At 42.4% G+C, this 18219-nt stretch overlaps 1 protein-coding gene across 1 annotated transcript in view; it reads left to right on the top strand.

Moving 5' to 3' along the window:
• BRINP2 (BMP/retinoic acid inducible neural specific 2) overlaps positions 1-18219 on the top strand; it is a 300129-nt gene that overhangs the window by 121824 nt on the left and 160086 nt on the right. The window contains exon 4 of the mRNA XM_066597484.1: positions 11885-12066. Within this exon, the coding sequence (XP_066453581.1) occupies positions 11885-12066 (182 nt within the window). The remainder of the gene's footprint in view (positions 1-11884; positions 12067-18219) is intronic.

Raw genomic sequence — 18219 nt, 5'->3', positions numbered from 1 at the left:
TTACAAACTCAAAGGAAAACCCTTTGAAAGCAAGGTGAGAATTCTTACCACTCGGTCATCATCCTCACCTGTCCGTCCACATGGCGGACTTGGCCTCCTCTTCCTTGTCCACCCCAGTGAAACCAAAACAGAAAGTGAACCTTTATCAGGGGTGAGTGACCACACTTTTTCTAAAGCTACATCATCTGCCATTGCAGATACTCTTGACAATATTCCTGTTAATGATACATCAGTGATGGATACCTTCATGAAAGCGATATTGGAAGTGTTGGTGCTCTGGGTGTGGAACCACTGGGCTAACCAACCAAACCTGGCTTTTAGACCAGACCTGTTATGACTGGCAGCTGATCCCAGTGGTCCGAGGTATTGAAGAAGGGAAAAGTTAGAAGAGTAACTTGCCCTTAGCTATGCAGGAAGATGAGAAGACCGCTGCCTATAAGCAGGGTAAACGTCCTGATAAGAACGGTCCCACGCTGGAACCTTGGGGCTACTATCCCTGACAGGAAACAGGGACAGTGTACACACAGCACAGAACAGGACTGACTACCACAGAAACAGGAATAATTCCTAGGTGGAATTTGGTGGAAGGCAGAACTTTTTGATGTTTTTCGAGCAATCCACAGCTCTGAGACGGATTATTCCTTCCACTCCACGGTTTGTAACAGTTATTTGATGATCGATATGTTTATATCAGACAAAAATTTACTAGTACTTTCCCAAGGGTCGACAAATGAAACGATCACCTGGTCTGATCATACTGCAATCTCCTGAACCCTATGTGAGACACTGAAAGGGTTAATAATGGACGGTCAGTATGTTCCACCTCGATTCAGATGTTACGCACAGTGGATATGAAGGAAGTCCATGTCTCACTGTATGGGACACGGGGAAAAACCAGGGATGTGATCTCCAGTATATAGTTGCTGGAGATGCTTTCAACAAAATGTGTTGGACCTAGTTTTTTGGAATGGATTGCAGGCTTGGTAATGGGGCTGTCCATTCCACACCCTCCACTCCAGGTCTTGTCAGGGGGAGGCAAGCTCCCCAGGTGCAGAGGCTGGGTAATTTCCTAGCCCATAAAAGTCTGCAAGCTGCAGACAGAGGGGAAGCCTGGTGCAGCTAGATGCTGGAAGCTGCAGGTCTCATGAGACGCCTTATTCCTTACCAGAGGACAAACTGGACTTTGGTACAAGTGTGTGGCTTTCGTATGGCTGCAGCAAGCCGTCCGTATAGTCAGTGACGGAATCTGTATAGAAAGTGCTGGATAAGCAGGCTTTTGTTTTATGCCTGAAGTTAAGGGTGCATTCAGACGACCGTATTATGCCTGAAGTTAAGGGTGCATTCAGACGACCGTATATTGTCTGGGTTTTCATGCCCAACCGATATACGGCATCTCTCTCTGCAGGGGGACGAGGCTGGAAGAGCCGGGAGCAGTGCTCTGAGCTCGCGCCCCCTCTCTGACTCCTCTCCACCCCCTCTCCGCCCCTCTACACTATTTACAATGAGAGGATGTGGAATGGGCGGGGCTAAGTTCTGGGAATTAGCTCCGCCCCATCTCACCTCTCCTCATTGAAAATAGTGCATGGTGGTGGAGAGGAGGCAGAAAGGCGGGAGCTCAGAGCACTGCTCCCGACTCTTCCAGCCTCCTCCCCCTGCAGAGAGAGACGCCGTATATCGGCTGGTCGTGAAAACCCAGCCGATATACGGTCATCTAAATGCAGCCTATGGCTGTATTTAAAAAAAAAATTTTACGCTTTTCTAATAAACACAGGCCACGCCTGTATGGACTTTATATGCTGTTGTGGTCTCAGACTGCCGCTCACATTGCCACCCTGCGCTCTACCTGAGCTAACTCTCCGACACCTAGCAGAAGACTATAACCAACCACCAACAAATATCTGGTGCAGTAATTATTCTTTTTTGATCGCAAGTGGAACATAGGAATAATCTGGAGAGATTTAAAAGCCTAGGTTAGTCACAACACATTCCCCGATGTCAACCTTTATATTTTGAGGAATGCTCACAAAGCATACATAAGACGTTCTTTGGCTAGATTAGGCCACTAGGTAAAAAAAAGAAAGGACTAAAACCTAAAATGATTTACTTGGCAAAATAAAGTCTCTCGAAATGCAAAATAAACAGAAGCAGACAACCCAAGAGGCAGAAGAGCTCTTTTGAAGTAGACATAAACGTCAAAGTCATTTACTACAAAATTATGAGAGGAAATTAAAAAAGATGAAGACCCAATATTATTTAAAAACTAATCTGGGAAATTATTAGAATCTCGTTTTAAAAGTTTAACATCTTAAAGGGGTTGTCCCGAGGCAGCAAGTGGGTCTGTACACTTCTGCATGGCCATAATAATGCACTTTGTAATGTACATTGTGCATTAATTATGAGCCATGCAGAAGTTATAAAAAGTTTTATACTTACCTGTTCCGTTGCTGGCGTCCTCGTCTCCATGGTGCCGACTAATTTTCGCCCTCCGATGGCCAAATTAGCCGCGCTTGCGCAGTCCGGGTCTTCTGCAGTCTTCTATGGGGCTCCGTGTAGCTCCGTGTAGCTCCGCCCCGTCACGTGCCGATTCCAGCCAATCAGGAGGCTGGAATCGGCAGTGGACCGCACAGAAGAGCTGCGGTCCACGGAGGAAGAGGCCATCTTCAGCGGTGAGTAGAGAAGTCACCGGAGCGCGGGGATTCAGGTAAGCGCTCCGGTGAGCTTTCTTTACCTCCCTGCATCGGGGTTGTCTCGCGCCGAACGGGGGGGGGGTTGAAAAAAAAAAAAACCCGTTTCGGCGCGGGACAACCCCTTTAAATCACGAATTTCGTATTAAATTGGCCAAAATAACAAAAAAAAAACTAAAACTCACAAACCCTGCAGATACAGCAAATTATTTTTGGGATTATTATTCGGCTTTATATTATCTAAAAGATTACCCCTTTATATTCCCAAATGCAACACAAGAGATTCAAAAGTTTCTGCAAATCATTAACCTACCTGGAAAGCTGGGATATCTTGTAATCAGTGCGTACCGGGATGATTGCTATTAGAGATGAGCGAGCACCCAAATGCTCGGGTCCGCGTTATTCGAGTCGAGCTTTTCGTAAAATTCGAGAGCTCTACTTGAGTAACGAACCCCGTTGACTACAATGGGAGACTCGAGCTTTTTTGTATTTGGAACACCGGGTGCCGAGCTTTTGTTTTTGTTTTTTTCTTGGTTCGTGTTTCTCTCTCTCTCTCTCTCTCTCTCCCTCTCCCTTCCCCTTCCTGCCAGACCAAAAATTTTCAAATGACGCGCGCTGCGTCGCGGCAGGGAGGGGCTAAAACAGGCATGTCACAGTGGGGAGGAGCCAAAAGCTGGGGCGGGGTCGAACGCGATTTGATGCTCGTTCGAGTAACGAGCACCATCGAGTACGCTAATACACGAACGAGCATCAAGCTCACCAGAGTATGTTCGCTCAACTCTAATTGCTATATTTTTCTACTTCTGCACTCCTTTGCTTCCATCTGATGCTTGATAGATCTCAGGAGCTGATGTTTTGTAATTCCCCTTTGTTTTACCTGGTGTTAGTTATCTATTTATCTATCCCTTTTGCTCAACTGTTTAAACCAATAGATGTTCCTTTTTCTCTTTTGTTCCATAACCCATTTAGTTTATGACAATGAATTACAAGGTTACTGAATATTTTAGCTGTATTTTTACATCGTCTATGTTGGTTTATTGTTGAACATACAATTGTTGTTCAATGTTTTATAATGCAAAATACTAAGAAATATCATTGAAACAATAAAACTTTGCTACATTTGTACCTAAAGGGAGTCTATATGATTTCTAGAGGAAGACGAAGAAAAAATATGATGATACTGTAACTAGTTAGGAAGCTGTAACTCCAAAAGTATGCAATGACATAATTATGTCTCCTAGTATCCAAGGTGCTTTCTAGCAAACGCATAAGCTGTGTACAGATGTGTCCTTCCTTACCTTTACCCTTGGCTCGACAGATACTTGGATGAGAGATGCTACATGATCAGCTTAAAAAAAAACAAAAAGCGTGATTTTGTGATACTCTCTTGGCAGATATACAAATGTGTGCACCCTTATCTTTCCTTGAATTTCATTGAAGGAAGTCTGTGACTACTTTTTCCGCTATCTACTGGCTGTTGTCCGTTGATATGAAGCACATATTGGCACTTTTACTTTGTGTCTTTGCTTCTCCAATGTTGAGATATTGGTGCTGATTTGCACCATGTGCTACATGCAAATTACTAGTGGACCATTCAATAGGCAGTCCACCTTGGCCTGTGATCTGGCTCCTTCTCTATTCATTGAAGAGGAAAATGGGCCAATTCTGTACCTCGTGACATCTGCAGCACCAACCATTGGAGACACCATGTGTTCCACAGTCCACAGAACTTGCGCTACACTGGCACGAGCAGGCACATGCTCTGCGACTCACTGCACAAAGGACTGACGTCACATGTATGCATTGAATTTGGTGCGGCACAAGCACTGTGGACTGTTGAACACATGACGTTTCCAGCAGGGAGAGCTGGAGAAGTCATAAAGGACAGAATGAGCGTTTTTTACTCTTCAATCATATACTCACTGTTAAAAATACTCCACACCAAACATTGTCTGCAATTTTTGATGTGTTGGTCTTTCAAGGGGATCTGTCACCATCTTTTTGCAGCTCCATCACACGCTAATTACAGTAGTATATCTGCTATATGTATCTGTGCAGGTGTTTGGGAGAAATTAGCATTTTATTATCAGCCACACTGAGGACTAAAGGAAGTAGTCGTCAATGTTCATGAGCTGCAACTAGCCTTGCCATCCCTGCCCTCTATTCACCTATTGACTGCTGTCTCTCTATGCACAGTAATAGGCAAAGTTTAGTCAGTCATTGGCTGGAGGTTTGGGTGGACATGGCAAGCTGAAACTCATGAATATTAAGGACTACTTTATGTAGGCCTCTGGCTGCTACTGATAAAATGCAAGTTTCTCCCAAACTACTGCATAGATACATACAGCAGACATGTCACTGTTAGTAGTCTACTTGTCACCGCCTTGTGCTGCTCTCAGAAAGGACTGCGAGAAGATGGTAGCAGGGTATTTTTGAGTGAGAGCTGTACACTTTTGTCTCTATGTGAAAATCCTTATGGAATATGTGCATCTTTGTTATTACAAAACTGTCTTCTAGGTATTCACTGTATCTGAGTATCTTGAGAGGTTTGGGTTGCACTAACTTCTTAGCTGATCTTTTAATTTTTTTTCATTTTTGAGATCTACTTTCTCTGATATGCTTGTTGTAAAGCTGCAAGTTCTGAGCTCAGTGGGTGTTCCCGACTGAAGCATGATCTCTCCCTCCGTATGTGCCTGCATGCCCTTCCTTCTTATTTTTTTCACTAATCTACACATGAAACTTGAGATTTCTGTGATAAAATTCATCTCTCCTGAGATATGTTTGAGTAAAAATGACTTGTGTTCCTTATGGTATTATAGCAAGAAGCAGGGCGTAATACCGTATATGATTGCAGTCAGGGACATAGCTAAAGGTTCATGGGCCCAGGTGCAAAAGTGTATCTTGGGGCCCTCCAACTTCTCTTAACTTCTTAACGCAGAGGCGTAACTCGAAGCTCCTGGGCCCCAATGCAAAACCTGTAACAGGGCCCCCAACTATAATACTTTATTCATAGTACTGGGCTCCCTATATGGAGAAGAGGGGTGCAACTGCATCCCCTCTAGCTATGCCAGTGATTGCAGTACCAGACTATACATAGGGTTGTTTGTTAGTAGTCTGCAACCATGGAGCAACAGCTTATAACAACTTTGTGCACATAAGTCTGCATAGGAACTGTATACACAACACTATACTTTAATGAAATTAATTTGGTTAATTGAAACAAAATATAGTTCAAAATGTATCTAAACCTAAGAAAAAACTTCTGACATATAGTGACATGTCAAAATTTTTGATCTATTGGGGTCTGGGTGCTGAGAACCCCACCGATTGCTAGCATTAATGGGCTGAGCGCTGTGCCTGTTCACCTGCTATCGGTGAACAATGTACGGACTCCTTAGACTTTTACTGTAATTTGTACACCACTCTGAGCAGTTTAGTTATCCTTTAAAGGGTCCACATTGCCTTTACATGAGTTTTAACCCTTTGCAATCCAATTTTAGATTCAGGGTTTCCTAGGGGGCTTTCTCTTTCTGCCATTATACAATGGCGCCATCTGCTGGCTAGAGCCAGTACTGCAGTATGGGACATGCTGAAGAGAGGCCCCCAACAACAGAGCAGGCAGTAATCTACAGTAAGAATACCCTGCTGGACGTCTTCCGACATTGGAGCTGTACAGCCATCAATCAGAATGTCTTTAGATGTCAGACAGTGGATTGGAAAGGGTTAAGACCTGTATGATATCACTGCTGTGATATTTGTACATGGTGAGTCAAAAGTCTGGGCCACCCGGAATATGTTCTGAATGAAAAGAGATGCACATAGAAAGCTTTGTAGAACACTTAGATGGGTGAAGAAAACCTTTTGGCACTATGATGCTGCCTGTGGGCCATTTTGGTGGCAGCCATCTTGGATTTAGCCCAAGAAAGTTCAATGCAAAGAGAGTCATGGGATACGTGATTAAATGATAGAATTTCATCAGTAATTGACAGGTGCGGTCATTTTTAATACCTGCATCCATTTTCAAGATATGGAGGATGTGATGTTGAGTATTGATGAAGTTGTCATGTTGCATTATGTGGTAAAGAAACCACTAATCACATGTTTTTTCTCAGATACCAGAAGGTGGCAATAACAAAACAGGAAAAAGTTGAGAACATCCTGATGGTCAGTAACAGAAGTTCACGTGAGATGGCCAAGGCTTACAATCAAGAACACCAAGCAAGACAGCTGGTGAGTGGATGAAGTGTCAGAAACTGATTAAGAAGCTCAAAGAAACTGGTAGTGTCCAGGACAAACCAAAATGTGATTGTTCTCAGTGAGAGGAACCAATTTTGTAGATACGGAACCAAACTTTTTTCTTTTAACAGGACAAACCAGGACTTTATTAATACTCAACATGACATTGTTCAGTCATTTTCAATACCTGCAACAATTTTCAAGATATGGATGATGTCATGTTGAGTATTAATAAAGTTATTGGTTTGTCCTGGACACTACCAGTTCATTGAGCTTCTAAATAAGTTCCCTGACACTTTGCCCACTCACCAGCTTCCTTGCTAGGTGTTCTTGATTGAAAGCCTCGGCCACCTCACATGACCTTCTGTTACTGACCATCAGGATGATCTCAATTTTTTTCGTGGATTGTTAACGGCATCTTCCGGTATCTGAAAAAAACATGTGACTGGTGTTTTCCATACCATGTAATTCAACAGAACAATTGTATTAGTATTCAATATAGTAACATAGTAACATAGATCGTAAGGCTGAATGAAGACAATGTCCATCTAGTCCAGCCTGTCTAGCCTCCTGTTTTGTTGATCCAGAGGAAGGCAAAAAACCCCAAGAGCAGAAGCCAATTAGCCCTTTTGGGAAAAATTCCTTCCCGACTCACGACTGTTCCCTGGATCAACCCCTAATAGTTCCTACCAGCCTGTATACCCGGATTAACAATTAACCTAAGATTTATAACCTATAATATCCTTCCTCTCCAGAAAGACATCAAGTCCCCTTTTAAACTCCTCTAAGGATTTTGCCATCACCACTTCCTCAGGCAGAGAGTTCCACAGTCTAACTGCTCTAACAGTAAAGAACCCCTTTCTCTGTTGGTGATGAAACCTGCTTTCTTCTAGACGTAGCGGATGCCCTCTTGTTATTGTTGCAGTCCTGGGTATAAACAGATCATGGGAGAGATCCTTGTATTGTCCCCTCATGTACTTATACATGGTTATTTGGTCGCCTCTTAACCTTCTTTTTTCTAGAGTAAATAGTCCCAATTTGGATAGCCTCTCTGGGTATTCCAGTCCCTTCATTCCATGTATTAGTTTAGTCGCCCTTCTTTGAACCCCCTCCAATACCGTAACATCTTTCCTGAGCACCGGTGACCAGAACTGTACGCAGTATTCCATGTGAGGCCTGACAAGTGCCTTATATAGTGGAAGGATGATGTTCTTGTCCTTCGCCCCTATACCTCTTTTAATGCATCCCAAAACTTTATTTGCCTTTGCAGCAGCTGACTGGAATTGGTTACTCCAGGTTAGTCTACAATCTACTAGTACCCCCAGGTCTTTTTCCATATCACTTTTCCCTAGCGGTACCCCATTAAGTGAATATTGGTGACATCCATTCTTGCTGCCCATGTGCATAACCTTACATTTATCAACATTGAACTTCCTTTGCCATTTTTCTGCCCAAGACCCCAGCTTATCTAGGTCTGTTTGTAGCCGCACATTGTCCTCCGTTGCATTAATTATATTGTATAATTTTGTGTCATCTGCAAATGTGATCTGATCAATATGATATTATTCATAACTTGGAAATGGTTGCAGATATTGAAAAAAATGGCGGCACCTGTCCGTTTCTGATTAAATAATGTATCTCATGACTCGCTTTTCATTTAAGTTTCTTGGAATGAATCCTAAATGGCTGCCACCAAGATTGCTAATCAGCACCACCGTAGTACAAAAAGGTTTTCCTCCACTCACCTAAGTGTGCTACAAAGTTTCCCACTTGTATCTCTTTTCATTCAGAAGACAATATGGCTGCCCTGACTTTTAAATGACCCAAATTCCAAGTCAGAGAGAAACAAGGGCAACTGACCACAGATCACCAAATACTGCGCAATGAACACTGAGCACAAAATACAGAGCAGGTATATATATATATATATATATATATATATATATACCGTATATACTCGAGTATTAGCCGACCCGAGTATAAGCCGAGTCAATAAGTTTTACCACAAAAAACTGGTAAAACTTATTGACTCGAGTATAAGCCTAGCCATACTCGACTATATACTAGGTAAAGAAAAAATGCAATACTCATCTCCCAAATGGCGTCTATGTCCACGGTGCGATGGTCTTCCCGGTGGTGCGACAAGCTGCTTGAGAATTCTCCCCGCTCTCATCTCCCTGCTCGGCTTTAATTACCCTGCCATTAGCACTGTGTAAGTAAGCGCTGTGATTGGTTCGAGCGCCAGCCAATCACAGCCGGCGCTTGATAAACCAATCACAGCCATTCAGTGATGTCATCCACTGAATGGCTGTGAATGATCAACTACCGGCTGTGATTGGCTGGTGCACGATCCAATCACAGCGCTTACCTACACAGCGCTGACGGTGGGGGAATTCAAAGCTGAGCAGGGAGATGACAGTGGGGAGAATTCTCAAGCAGCTTGCCACACTGCAGGAGAGACCATCGCCCCGGGACACAGACGCCGGCTGGGAGGTAAGTATTGCGGGTTTTTCGTTGTTTTTTTTTTTTACCTTACTCGAGTATAAGCCAAGGGGGGCTTTTTCAGCATTAAAAAATGTGCTGCAAAACTAGGCTTATACGCGAATATATATAGTCCTGGAAATAAGAATAGTGGCATTAGTTAAATACTGGGAATCCACCAACACAACCTTCCTTTTTCTCTAGGAAAATGTTTCTTTAGCAGGGGTTTTAATGAAGGAAGCCCCATGTAGTCTTGGATGCAGGAGCAGAGGTAAATGTTATTGCTATAAGTGCAAGCTTCTATAAAATATTTAATATATTAAATATTTTTGTATTGGCCCTTAAATCATCATTAGTTCGGCGCACGAGTTCTGCATCCCTAATTTACAGCGAAAAAATTATTATTTTGTAATTAACTTGCTTAATTTTTCTGCTTTCTAAACTGCAGCTTGATGCATCTACTTCATGTTGCCAAATTATAGTGGCACCTCTGTGTATAGCCTTATTGCTTTTATGGTTTTCCGTAATAAGCTGTGATTTATGTTAATCTGTTTTTGAATATCTGTTGAGCTGGATTCACCTCTGCATTACTTGAACACAGTGAAGCTTCATGTGTTAAGACCAATTGCAAAATCGCACTACCAGCAGCTGCAAAGCTTGAACGTGTGATCTTCTGAGTAACATTCACGCGTTAGTTTTTCGGTTAGTATATTGCATCTTTATGTGTAAGCCAAAACCGGGAGCGGGTTCAAAACATGGAAGCGATGCAAATCTCCCCGTTCTAATTTTTCTCTATGTATTTTCTACTTCTGGTTTGGTTTACAAAAACTGGCGCAAAATACTACAATGTAAGGATGGCTTTCAAAAGAATATTTTTAGATTGGCTTGTATCTAAAAATGGTAATTTGCTCAAGACAAACCCTGTCCAGATGCCCTATAATGTAAAGGTGCTCCATTCAGTACCGCCCTTATCAACCCAAGTACAGAGCCACTGTAAAAGCTGGACATGTCTGCTCAGACCTGTCAGCACAAAAGATGGCAAAAACCTAGGGAGCTAAACAACTTGACAGACTGACCAACAAGTATATGGAAGGACTCGAACCAGACATAGGAGACAAAACTGATGATAGTAAATGACTTAATATAAAGCTGCAAAATACTACTCCTTGAATTGCTCCAGTTGGTCCCACTAATGGGCAGAACACCCACCCTGAAAAGGGCGACCCCACTGCTGGAAGATGCAAATTCCAAGTCAGAGAGAAAAAAGGGAAACTGACCACAGATCAGCAAACATTGAGCACTAAATACAGAGCACTGAGTACTGAGTAGTACACAAAAAGTATAACTGGCATCCACAGAACCAAGGAGCAGGTTTAAATAGCTAAATGCAGGTGCTGATAGGCTGACTGAGGTGATAGACAGCCTCATCACCCTATCACTGCTATACCAGAGGAGAAAAGTTGATATCTCAGCATCAAAAATTGCTATTTACCATAATATCCAGATAATATCACCATGCAATACCTATATACAGACGTATTCTTTGTTAAACAAACATTCAGTATGCCACTGCTGTTTACTTGGTGCCCGAACATTTGTTGAGCACCTTACACTATTTTCATAGCCCATTGTAGTCTATTGATTGTTGATCTATGCAAGTAGCATAGGCGCACCATGATAGTGACGTAGCATGTCGCATTAGTCAGGCTGGTTCTGACTACATTTGTAGATGTGAGGTTAATGTCAAAGTCCCTGGTGATTTAATGCAGTCAAAGGAGTTGTACCAACATTGACCTATCCATAGGATAGGTGACAAAAGTCTAGTCAGTGAAGGTCTCACTGCTGAGACCTCTAGTGACTTTGAGAACGGGAGTTCCATGTCCTTTCTCACTGCAGGTTCACTGAACCCACCCACAGTAACGTGGCGATTGAAGGAAGCTGTGGTTGCACTTGCGCAGTGCCATCCATTCATTCCAGTGGGGCTGATTAAAATAGCTGAGTACAAGTGCTTGGCTATGTCCCAAAATTCCATTAGAAAATGAATGGAATTGCACTGTGCATGCATGACCACCTCTGCAATCTCCTCATCACTTCGGGAGGTGCAGTGAATCTGCAGTGAGGAGGAAACGGAAAAACAGGACTCTCTTTCTTGGAATTGGTTGGGGTCTCAGGAGTGAGCCCTCCACGGATCAGACTTTTATCACCTATCCTGTAGCTAGCTGATAAAAGTCAATTATGGTACACACTCCTAGAAGGGTTACAAGCTCTATTCACTGAGTCCTCCTCAGGGACAGTCTTTGAGTCAGGATCCTGTGCAAAGGTATATTTTCAAACATCGAGGCGGTTCAGAAAGTAAAGGATGTATGATATATGATATACAGTGTTCATCTCAATAATTGGTCTGTGCAAATACATTTTCTATTATTTTGGTGGGGAAGGAAAAACTAGCTGAACTCATTGTATTCATTTGTTTTTATTCTCAGGCGAAGAGTCACTCACTATGTTTGTGGATAAGGGAAGACTGAAACGAGAAGCCGGAGTTCGTGGGAACACATCAGCCCCCACGTTGGATACTCTACACCAGCTGGCAGCTTCATATTTCATGGACCGGGAGAGTGCGCTGAGGCAGCTGCACCACATTCAGATCACCACGGGAGCCATTAAGGTACATGGAACAGGGGTTAATGAAGCAGTAGCCTCTGTACAATAGCAGTGATTAACACTTCTGCCATAAGAGGAGCCCTGAGTTGCATCTAAGGGTTTCATTAAGATAAACTTTGCAGGACAAGTGCATAATTCCCAGAATGCAGCAAGTAAGGATTTACAGGACTGGATCAGACAGTCCTGTCAGTGGATACTTGTTTGATCTCTTTGCTCTGCAAGGGGTTTGGCGGTAGGAAAATTGCCTTTGGTTGATTATCTGCAGGAAGTTCATTATCCAAGCAATCCCTTGACAATGTTTTTAGATAGAATCAGGAAGTTAATGTAATGGAATGCAATATTCTCTAGATCTGATGATTATAAAAGTGCTTGCCATCTCTGCTATCCATATACATAACACATTCAGGTGTATTCTCAATTCTTGCCGGTCTAACTAGCTATTTTTTGGTTGCCTGGGGCATAATGAGAGATAACATAAGGCTTCATGTCATGTGAGACAAACACTTTGGATTTGTATCAACTGAAATTGAACGGAGTGATGTTGGACATAGATTTTTCCCTTAGCAATGCCTCTCTATGACAGTGTGCCGCAGTGATCCGTCTTCTATTACATGGGGAACCTAAAAAGCCCACAGGGACCAATTTCAGATTTAGTATTTGGAGCTTAATGAATGCACAATCTTATCTTAGTCTGTTGCCTACATAATGCAGGAGCCGATAATATGTGAACTGACCTCATATTGATGAGAACATATCCAATTCATTCATTAGTGTATCCAAAGACTCAATAAAATAAGAACCTCTGAAGTAGATGACACCACGCACCATGTAGAGGGCAACTATGCTGACTATGTTCTACGCATTAGGTCCACCTACAGTAAACTATCCTACCAAAAATAACTCGACACCTGAACAAGAATCAAAAGTAGTATTTATTTACATATATTAATACTTAGTGGGGCCTCCTTTTGCCCTAATGACATTGGATACTCTCTGTGGCATACTTTCTACTAACATCTGATACACTTCAGCTGGTATTTCCCTCCATTCATCCTGCAAATGTCTGGAATGTTCTCTCAAAGAAGATGTTCATATTTCCTGACCCAATGTCCAGTTTGCCCCAAATATATTCAGTCGGGTTCAGGTCGGAACTCTGTGCAGGCCAGTCCAGTTATGTAGCATTCATATCTTAAAACGAACCTTAAAACAATGTTGGATTTGTAACAAAGTGTGTTGACCATTCCCAGAGTATTGCCACCTTGTTGGCAGCATGTTATTCTCTAGAATGTCAAGGTACACCTCCATGTTTATGGTTCTTGCCAGTACAATGGACTGAGACCATGCCGCATAAAACATTCCCAGACCATAATGGAAACTCTGTTGTATTTAACTGTTTGCACAACACACTCTGGCAAAAGGTGTTCTCCAGGCATCCTCTACACCCAGGTATGTTTATCTGATTTGAAGAAGGAGTAGCACAATTTGTTATTCCAAAGGTCGTTTTTTTAATTGCTCAACTGTCCATTAATAATGCTCCTTGCACTATGGTAGACTGGCCAATGCATCTGCCTTGATAGAACTCTCCAGATGTTTGCAGGATGAATGGAGGGAAATACCAGCTGATGTGTATCAGACATTAGTAGAAACTATGCAGACATTAGTAGAAAGTAGGAGAGTGTCATTAGGGCAGACACAGGGCCTCTAAGTATTAACATATGTAAATAAATAGTACTTTTGATTCTTAGTTAATTGTCCGATTACTTTTGGTAGGATAGTGCATGATATTGTTGTATCCCCTGACTGCTGTCATCATTTGCAGCACATAGTTTAGAATCTGGCAAAAGGCTAAAGCATCTTCTAAAAGGGGACTTAACCCCACAAACCAGAGATCTTCAATTTTTCCCACAAGATGCCTCTAGATATAGCAAGTGGTGCAAAGGCATACTGTATTATAAAGGAAAAGTCTACCAAAGATGTGACCACATGATCTGAATTTTAAAGAGAACCAGAACAAAACTGTATTGATATTCAGCTCAAATAGGGTATATGGGTGCAGGTTCTAAAATCAGTAGATCACTTCCCATAAAGTCTATGTATAGAAGAAAGGTGAAACAGGAAAGTACAGCAGCTGTTTGAGTGCAGTTTTATTGACTCCTAATAAATCAATACTGCGGGTGAACAGACCCTAATTTTTATGCATCTGCAACGTTTTGGGAAGTAATGCCCTTTATTAAACTACAAAAACGAGTTAAACTTATAAAACCAATATCTAGACTATCACATACAAGGGGAAAAAAGATGGAGGAAAGAGGGAAAAGAAGGTAATAAAAACCTAAATGATTTCTACAACTATGAATAAAATTGCACTTAAAAATCAACTCTTAAAGGGAATCTATCACATTGAACAATCGTGTCTGATCTGCCAGCAGCGTGTTATAGAGCAGAATACCAGTGGGTGGTCCTATCAGTGATTGACAGTTGTCTGTGTATGCACAATTACAAAGCGTAGACTGTCAATCACTGGTAGGACCGCCCACTGGACTCCTTAGCCCAAAATAAAGAATTTAAATGAATAAGTTACAAGTTCTACTGCATCTTATCTCACAAAACTTTGTTTATCAATCTGCTCATTTCCTCCTGTTGAATAACATGCTGTCTGCGGCTCAGGCAGCATGTTCGACATTACACGTCCCCTTTAATCTAGCATTGATTGCCAGATATAGTTTTGACCCTAGTGTCAAAGTCTAGTAATGCTGTACCCTTTCTAGTGCTGCACAAAAGTATCCTCAGCTGCCAATAGTTGTAAAGCCACATGTTCTGAGGCACAGTTTGGGGAGCACTGCATTAAACCTTATAAGTCATGGTCTGAGCATGTATTTACTCAGGTCATTTCTTGTTTCACATTAGCACAGTGGCTAAAGGATTTTCTCATCATGTATACAATAGCATATATCAATAGGATATGCCATTTATGCGAGAGGTCCTAACAAGTGGTGTAAGTGCAACCCAGTTCCTGGCAGAGAACTGGCAATATCAGAGATGAGTGATTACTTTACATTAGAATACTTGAGTCCTACATAAACACCTGGACAGATCGTCACCTATCAGATATTTATGGCATATGGCAGAGATTCCCAACCAGGGTCTTATGGCAGCAAAGGGAACTACGAGAGCCTGCCAAGAGTGCCACATCACTGCCACCTAGGAAGTCAGATTTAGCCACATTGGGGATTAACTAGCTGCTGGATATTAGCACTAAGGGACGTGAGTAGAGATGAGCGAGCATACTCGCTAAGGCAAATTGCTCTAGCGAGTATTGCCATTTTCGAGTAGATGCCCGCTCGTCTCAAAAGATTCGGCGGCCGGCGGGGTGAGCGGTGAGTTGCTGGAGTGAGCATGGGGGAGCGGGGGGGACAGAGAGAGATCTCCCCCCCCCCCCGGTTCCTCCCCCCCCCCCCGCCTCCCGGCGGCCTCCGAATCTTTTGAGACGAGCGGGCATGTACTCGAAAGTGGCAATACTCGCTTGAGTAATTTGCCTTAGCAAGTACGCTCGCTCATCTCTAGACGTGAGACCAGCTGTGTCCTCAATGCAGTCATACTGCCTCACCCACCTCTTTGTCTTGCTGCCATGCTAGAGAAGACTGCTCCCACTCAGAAAGCTGCATGTGCATGTCAAAAGACAAGAGTAAGTGTAAGTGCTCAAACCTCTCTCCGGGAGGGAAATAAATTTGAGCAAGTACATATATTGTTGTGGTGGGGTTTGGAGAGGCATGGCCACACATATACTTGGTGATATATACTTGTATATTGCAGTAGGGGAAAGAGCAGAAAGAATGTTGAGGGTTGTTGAAGTGTTCAATGTCATTAAACTGTATTGGTAGTGGTGCCCCGAGGTAAAAAAAATCTCAGGTGTTTCCCAAGGCTGGGAAACACTGGCATATGGTCTTACATGGTTGCCACTATTTCCTTTGTCAGGAAATTATGTATTCTGATAGGGAAGACCGTTATATTTCCGATCCCAGATAGAATGAGTCTCCAAACTTCACCAAAGTTTGTTCAACTCAAAATAGTTGAGACTGTCCTTAGAACTCCCATCGCCAGCCCGCTGTTGTGTCCTGTCTATAATAAATCTGCTGCACGGTATTACTAATAATGCAAAAACATATAATTTACTTTCTGTGCAAGTAGATAATAGTGTTATTATAGCTGAAGTCAAACCGGCAGAACACCTTTCATGGAACATTGGGTGAAAAGGTCGAACAATAAAAATGTAGTCTGTCCTAAGAACATTTAGAGTTGTTTTTTTTTTTTTTTTTGGACTTCAGCTGTAACAATCCATTACTGTAAGTCTGTAAATTAGAGATGAGCAACGCAAGCTTCCCAATTTGCCTGCTCCAGCTATAATCCAGTTTATGGTATAACATGTACAAAACTGATTGGTCAATTGTTTGCTCAGATTTACCAAAACTTAAGAAGCTTTAAAGGAGAAATTTATTTAAAATGAGCCGATTTGTCATAGATACATATGAAGCCTCTGATGTTGGATCACCCTTGTTTTCTAGAATAAATTGACTCCATAGAGCACTTGAAGGGGTTGTCTCATGTCATGGAGATAGCCCATTTTAAGACATACGCTAATCTGTCTTTAAAAACCCCAGAGAAATCCGTACATAGCCATATATTTGTAGAATTAAATGTACTGTAGTATTACATGACAGCCAGTCAAATAGAGGGCCGATCATGTAATACGGTGTGATCCAAGTAGGAGTGAGAATAGCTTTGTGAGTGGCCTTCCTCTCACAGTTGGCACATAAAAAGTGGTCCCAATCAGATGACTCTCTCTATGACAGTCATGTGCCCTAATAGGTAAAACGTAAGTGAGATAACTCCTTTAACCCTTTCCAATCCACTGTCTGACGTCTGAAGACATAATGATTTAAGGCTGTACAGCTCCAATGTTGTAAGACGTCCGTCAAGGTTCTCTTACTGTATATCAACAGCCTCTCTGCTGTCAGAGCCTATCCAATGTGTCACCTCATGCAGTACTGGCTTTAACCAGCAGATAGCGCCATTATATAACAGCAGAAAAAGAGTAAGCCCCCTAGGAAAACCTGAATACAAGTTGGATTGGAAAGGGTTAAAGGGGGTTTCTAGGCAAATACTATTGATTACCTATCCACGGGATAGGTCATCAATAGTTGATTGCTGGGTATCTGCCGCTCAGGATCACTGGTGATAGTTGATCATCTGGCCTGCTGTCAGGGTCGGAGCAGGAAGTTTTAGAAGCGGTTTCACTCCCACTGAAATCAATTGGAGCAAAGCAGCCTATTACACTTCCGGCTCCACCTCCAATGCAGTGCTGGAGGTGTAATAGGCGGATTCACTTTCATTGATTTCTGTAGGAGGGAAGTTGCTTTTGAGACTTCCTCCTCCAACCCCGATGATGACATATGGCCGCTCTGCATTGACAACAAGCCAAACGATTAGCTGATCTTCAGGGACCCTGAGTGGCAGATCCCTGGTGATCAACTATTGATGATCTATTCTGAAGATAGGTCATCGATAGTATTTGCTCAGAAAAACGCTTTAAACACAGGCACCTATGACTAGACCAAATGGGTTTAAGCCATCTATTGAGCCGTTACATTTTGGAAATCAGAAGTGGTCTGAGATCAGAGACAGGCGCTAAGATCACAAGACCATGAATGGGTTTAACAAATAACAAAAGTATTTATTTTTATCCACTGATATTCAAGCAGATTTCCTTTGGGTTGCTTATGTATGGAGAAGTTAATGGAGCAGAATTGACTTTGTATTGTGAGTGGAATGGGTTAATGGAGCAGTGTATCAGCAAAGGGAAAAGCTGCTGTAGCGACATTATTAATGGAACATTGGCCCCGTTAATGAACTTGCCACTCATTAAAAAGCAGCCAGCTCCCTTCTGTTCCGAAAATGAGCTACTTCAGTTTTTTTTATAGTTCCAATGTTCTGCAATTTCTCTCTTACTCCACTTGTCGCACATCCTCGCGGTTAAATGATTAGTGGTTCACAATATGTTCTATCAAATATTGCATGGTCTACATAGATCTTTTATTGGAATCTAGACGGGACACACGTGGGTGTTTGATTACAGGGTCCCTCTCAAACCTCACAACAG

The sequence above is a fragment of the Eleutherodactylus coqui genome, chromosome 3 (genome assembly GCF_035609145.1).
Source record: "Eleutherodactylus coqui strain aEleCoq1 chromosome 3, aEleCoq1.hap1, whole genome shotgun sequence".
NCBI lineage: Eukaryota > Metazoa > Chordata > Amphibia > Anura > Eleutherodactylidae > Eleutherodactylus > Eleutherodactylus coqui.
The sequence above is the reverse complement of the archived record's forward strand: the minus strand, read 5'-3'. Positions and strand labels throughout refer to the sequence as shown.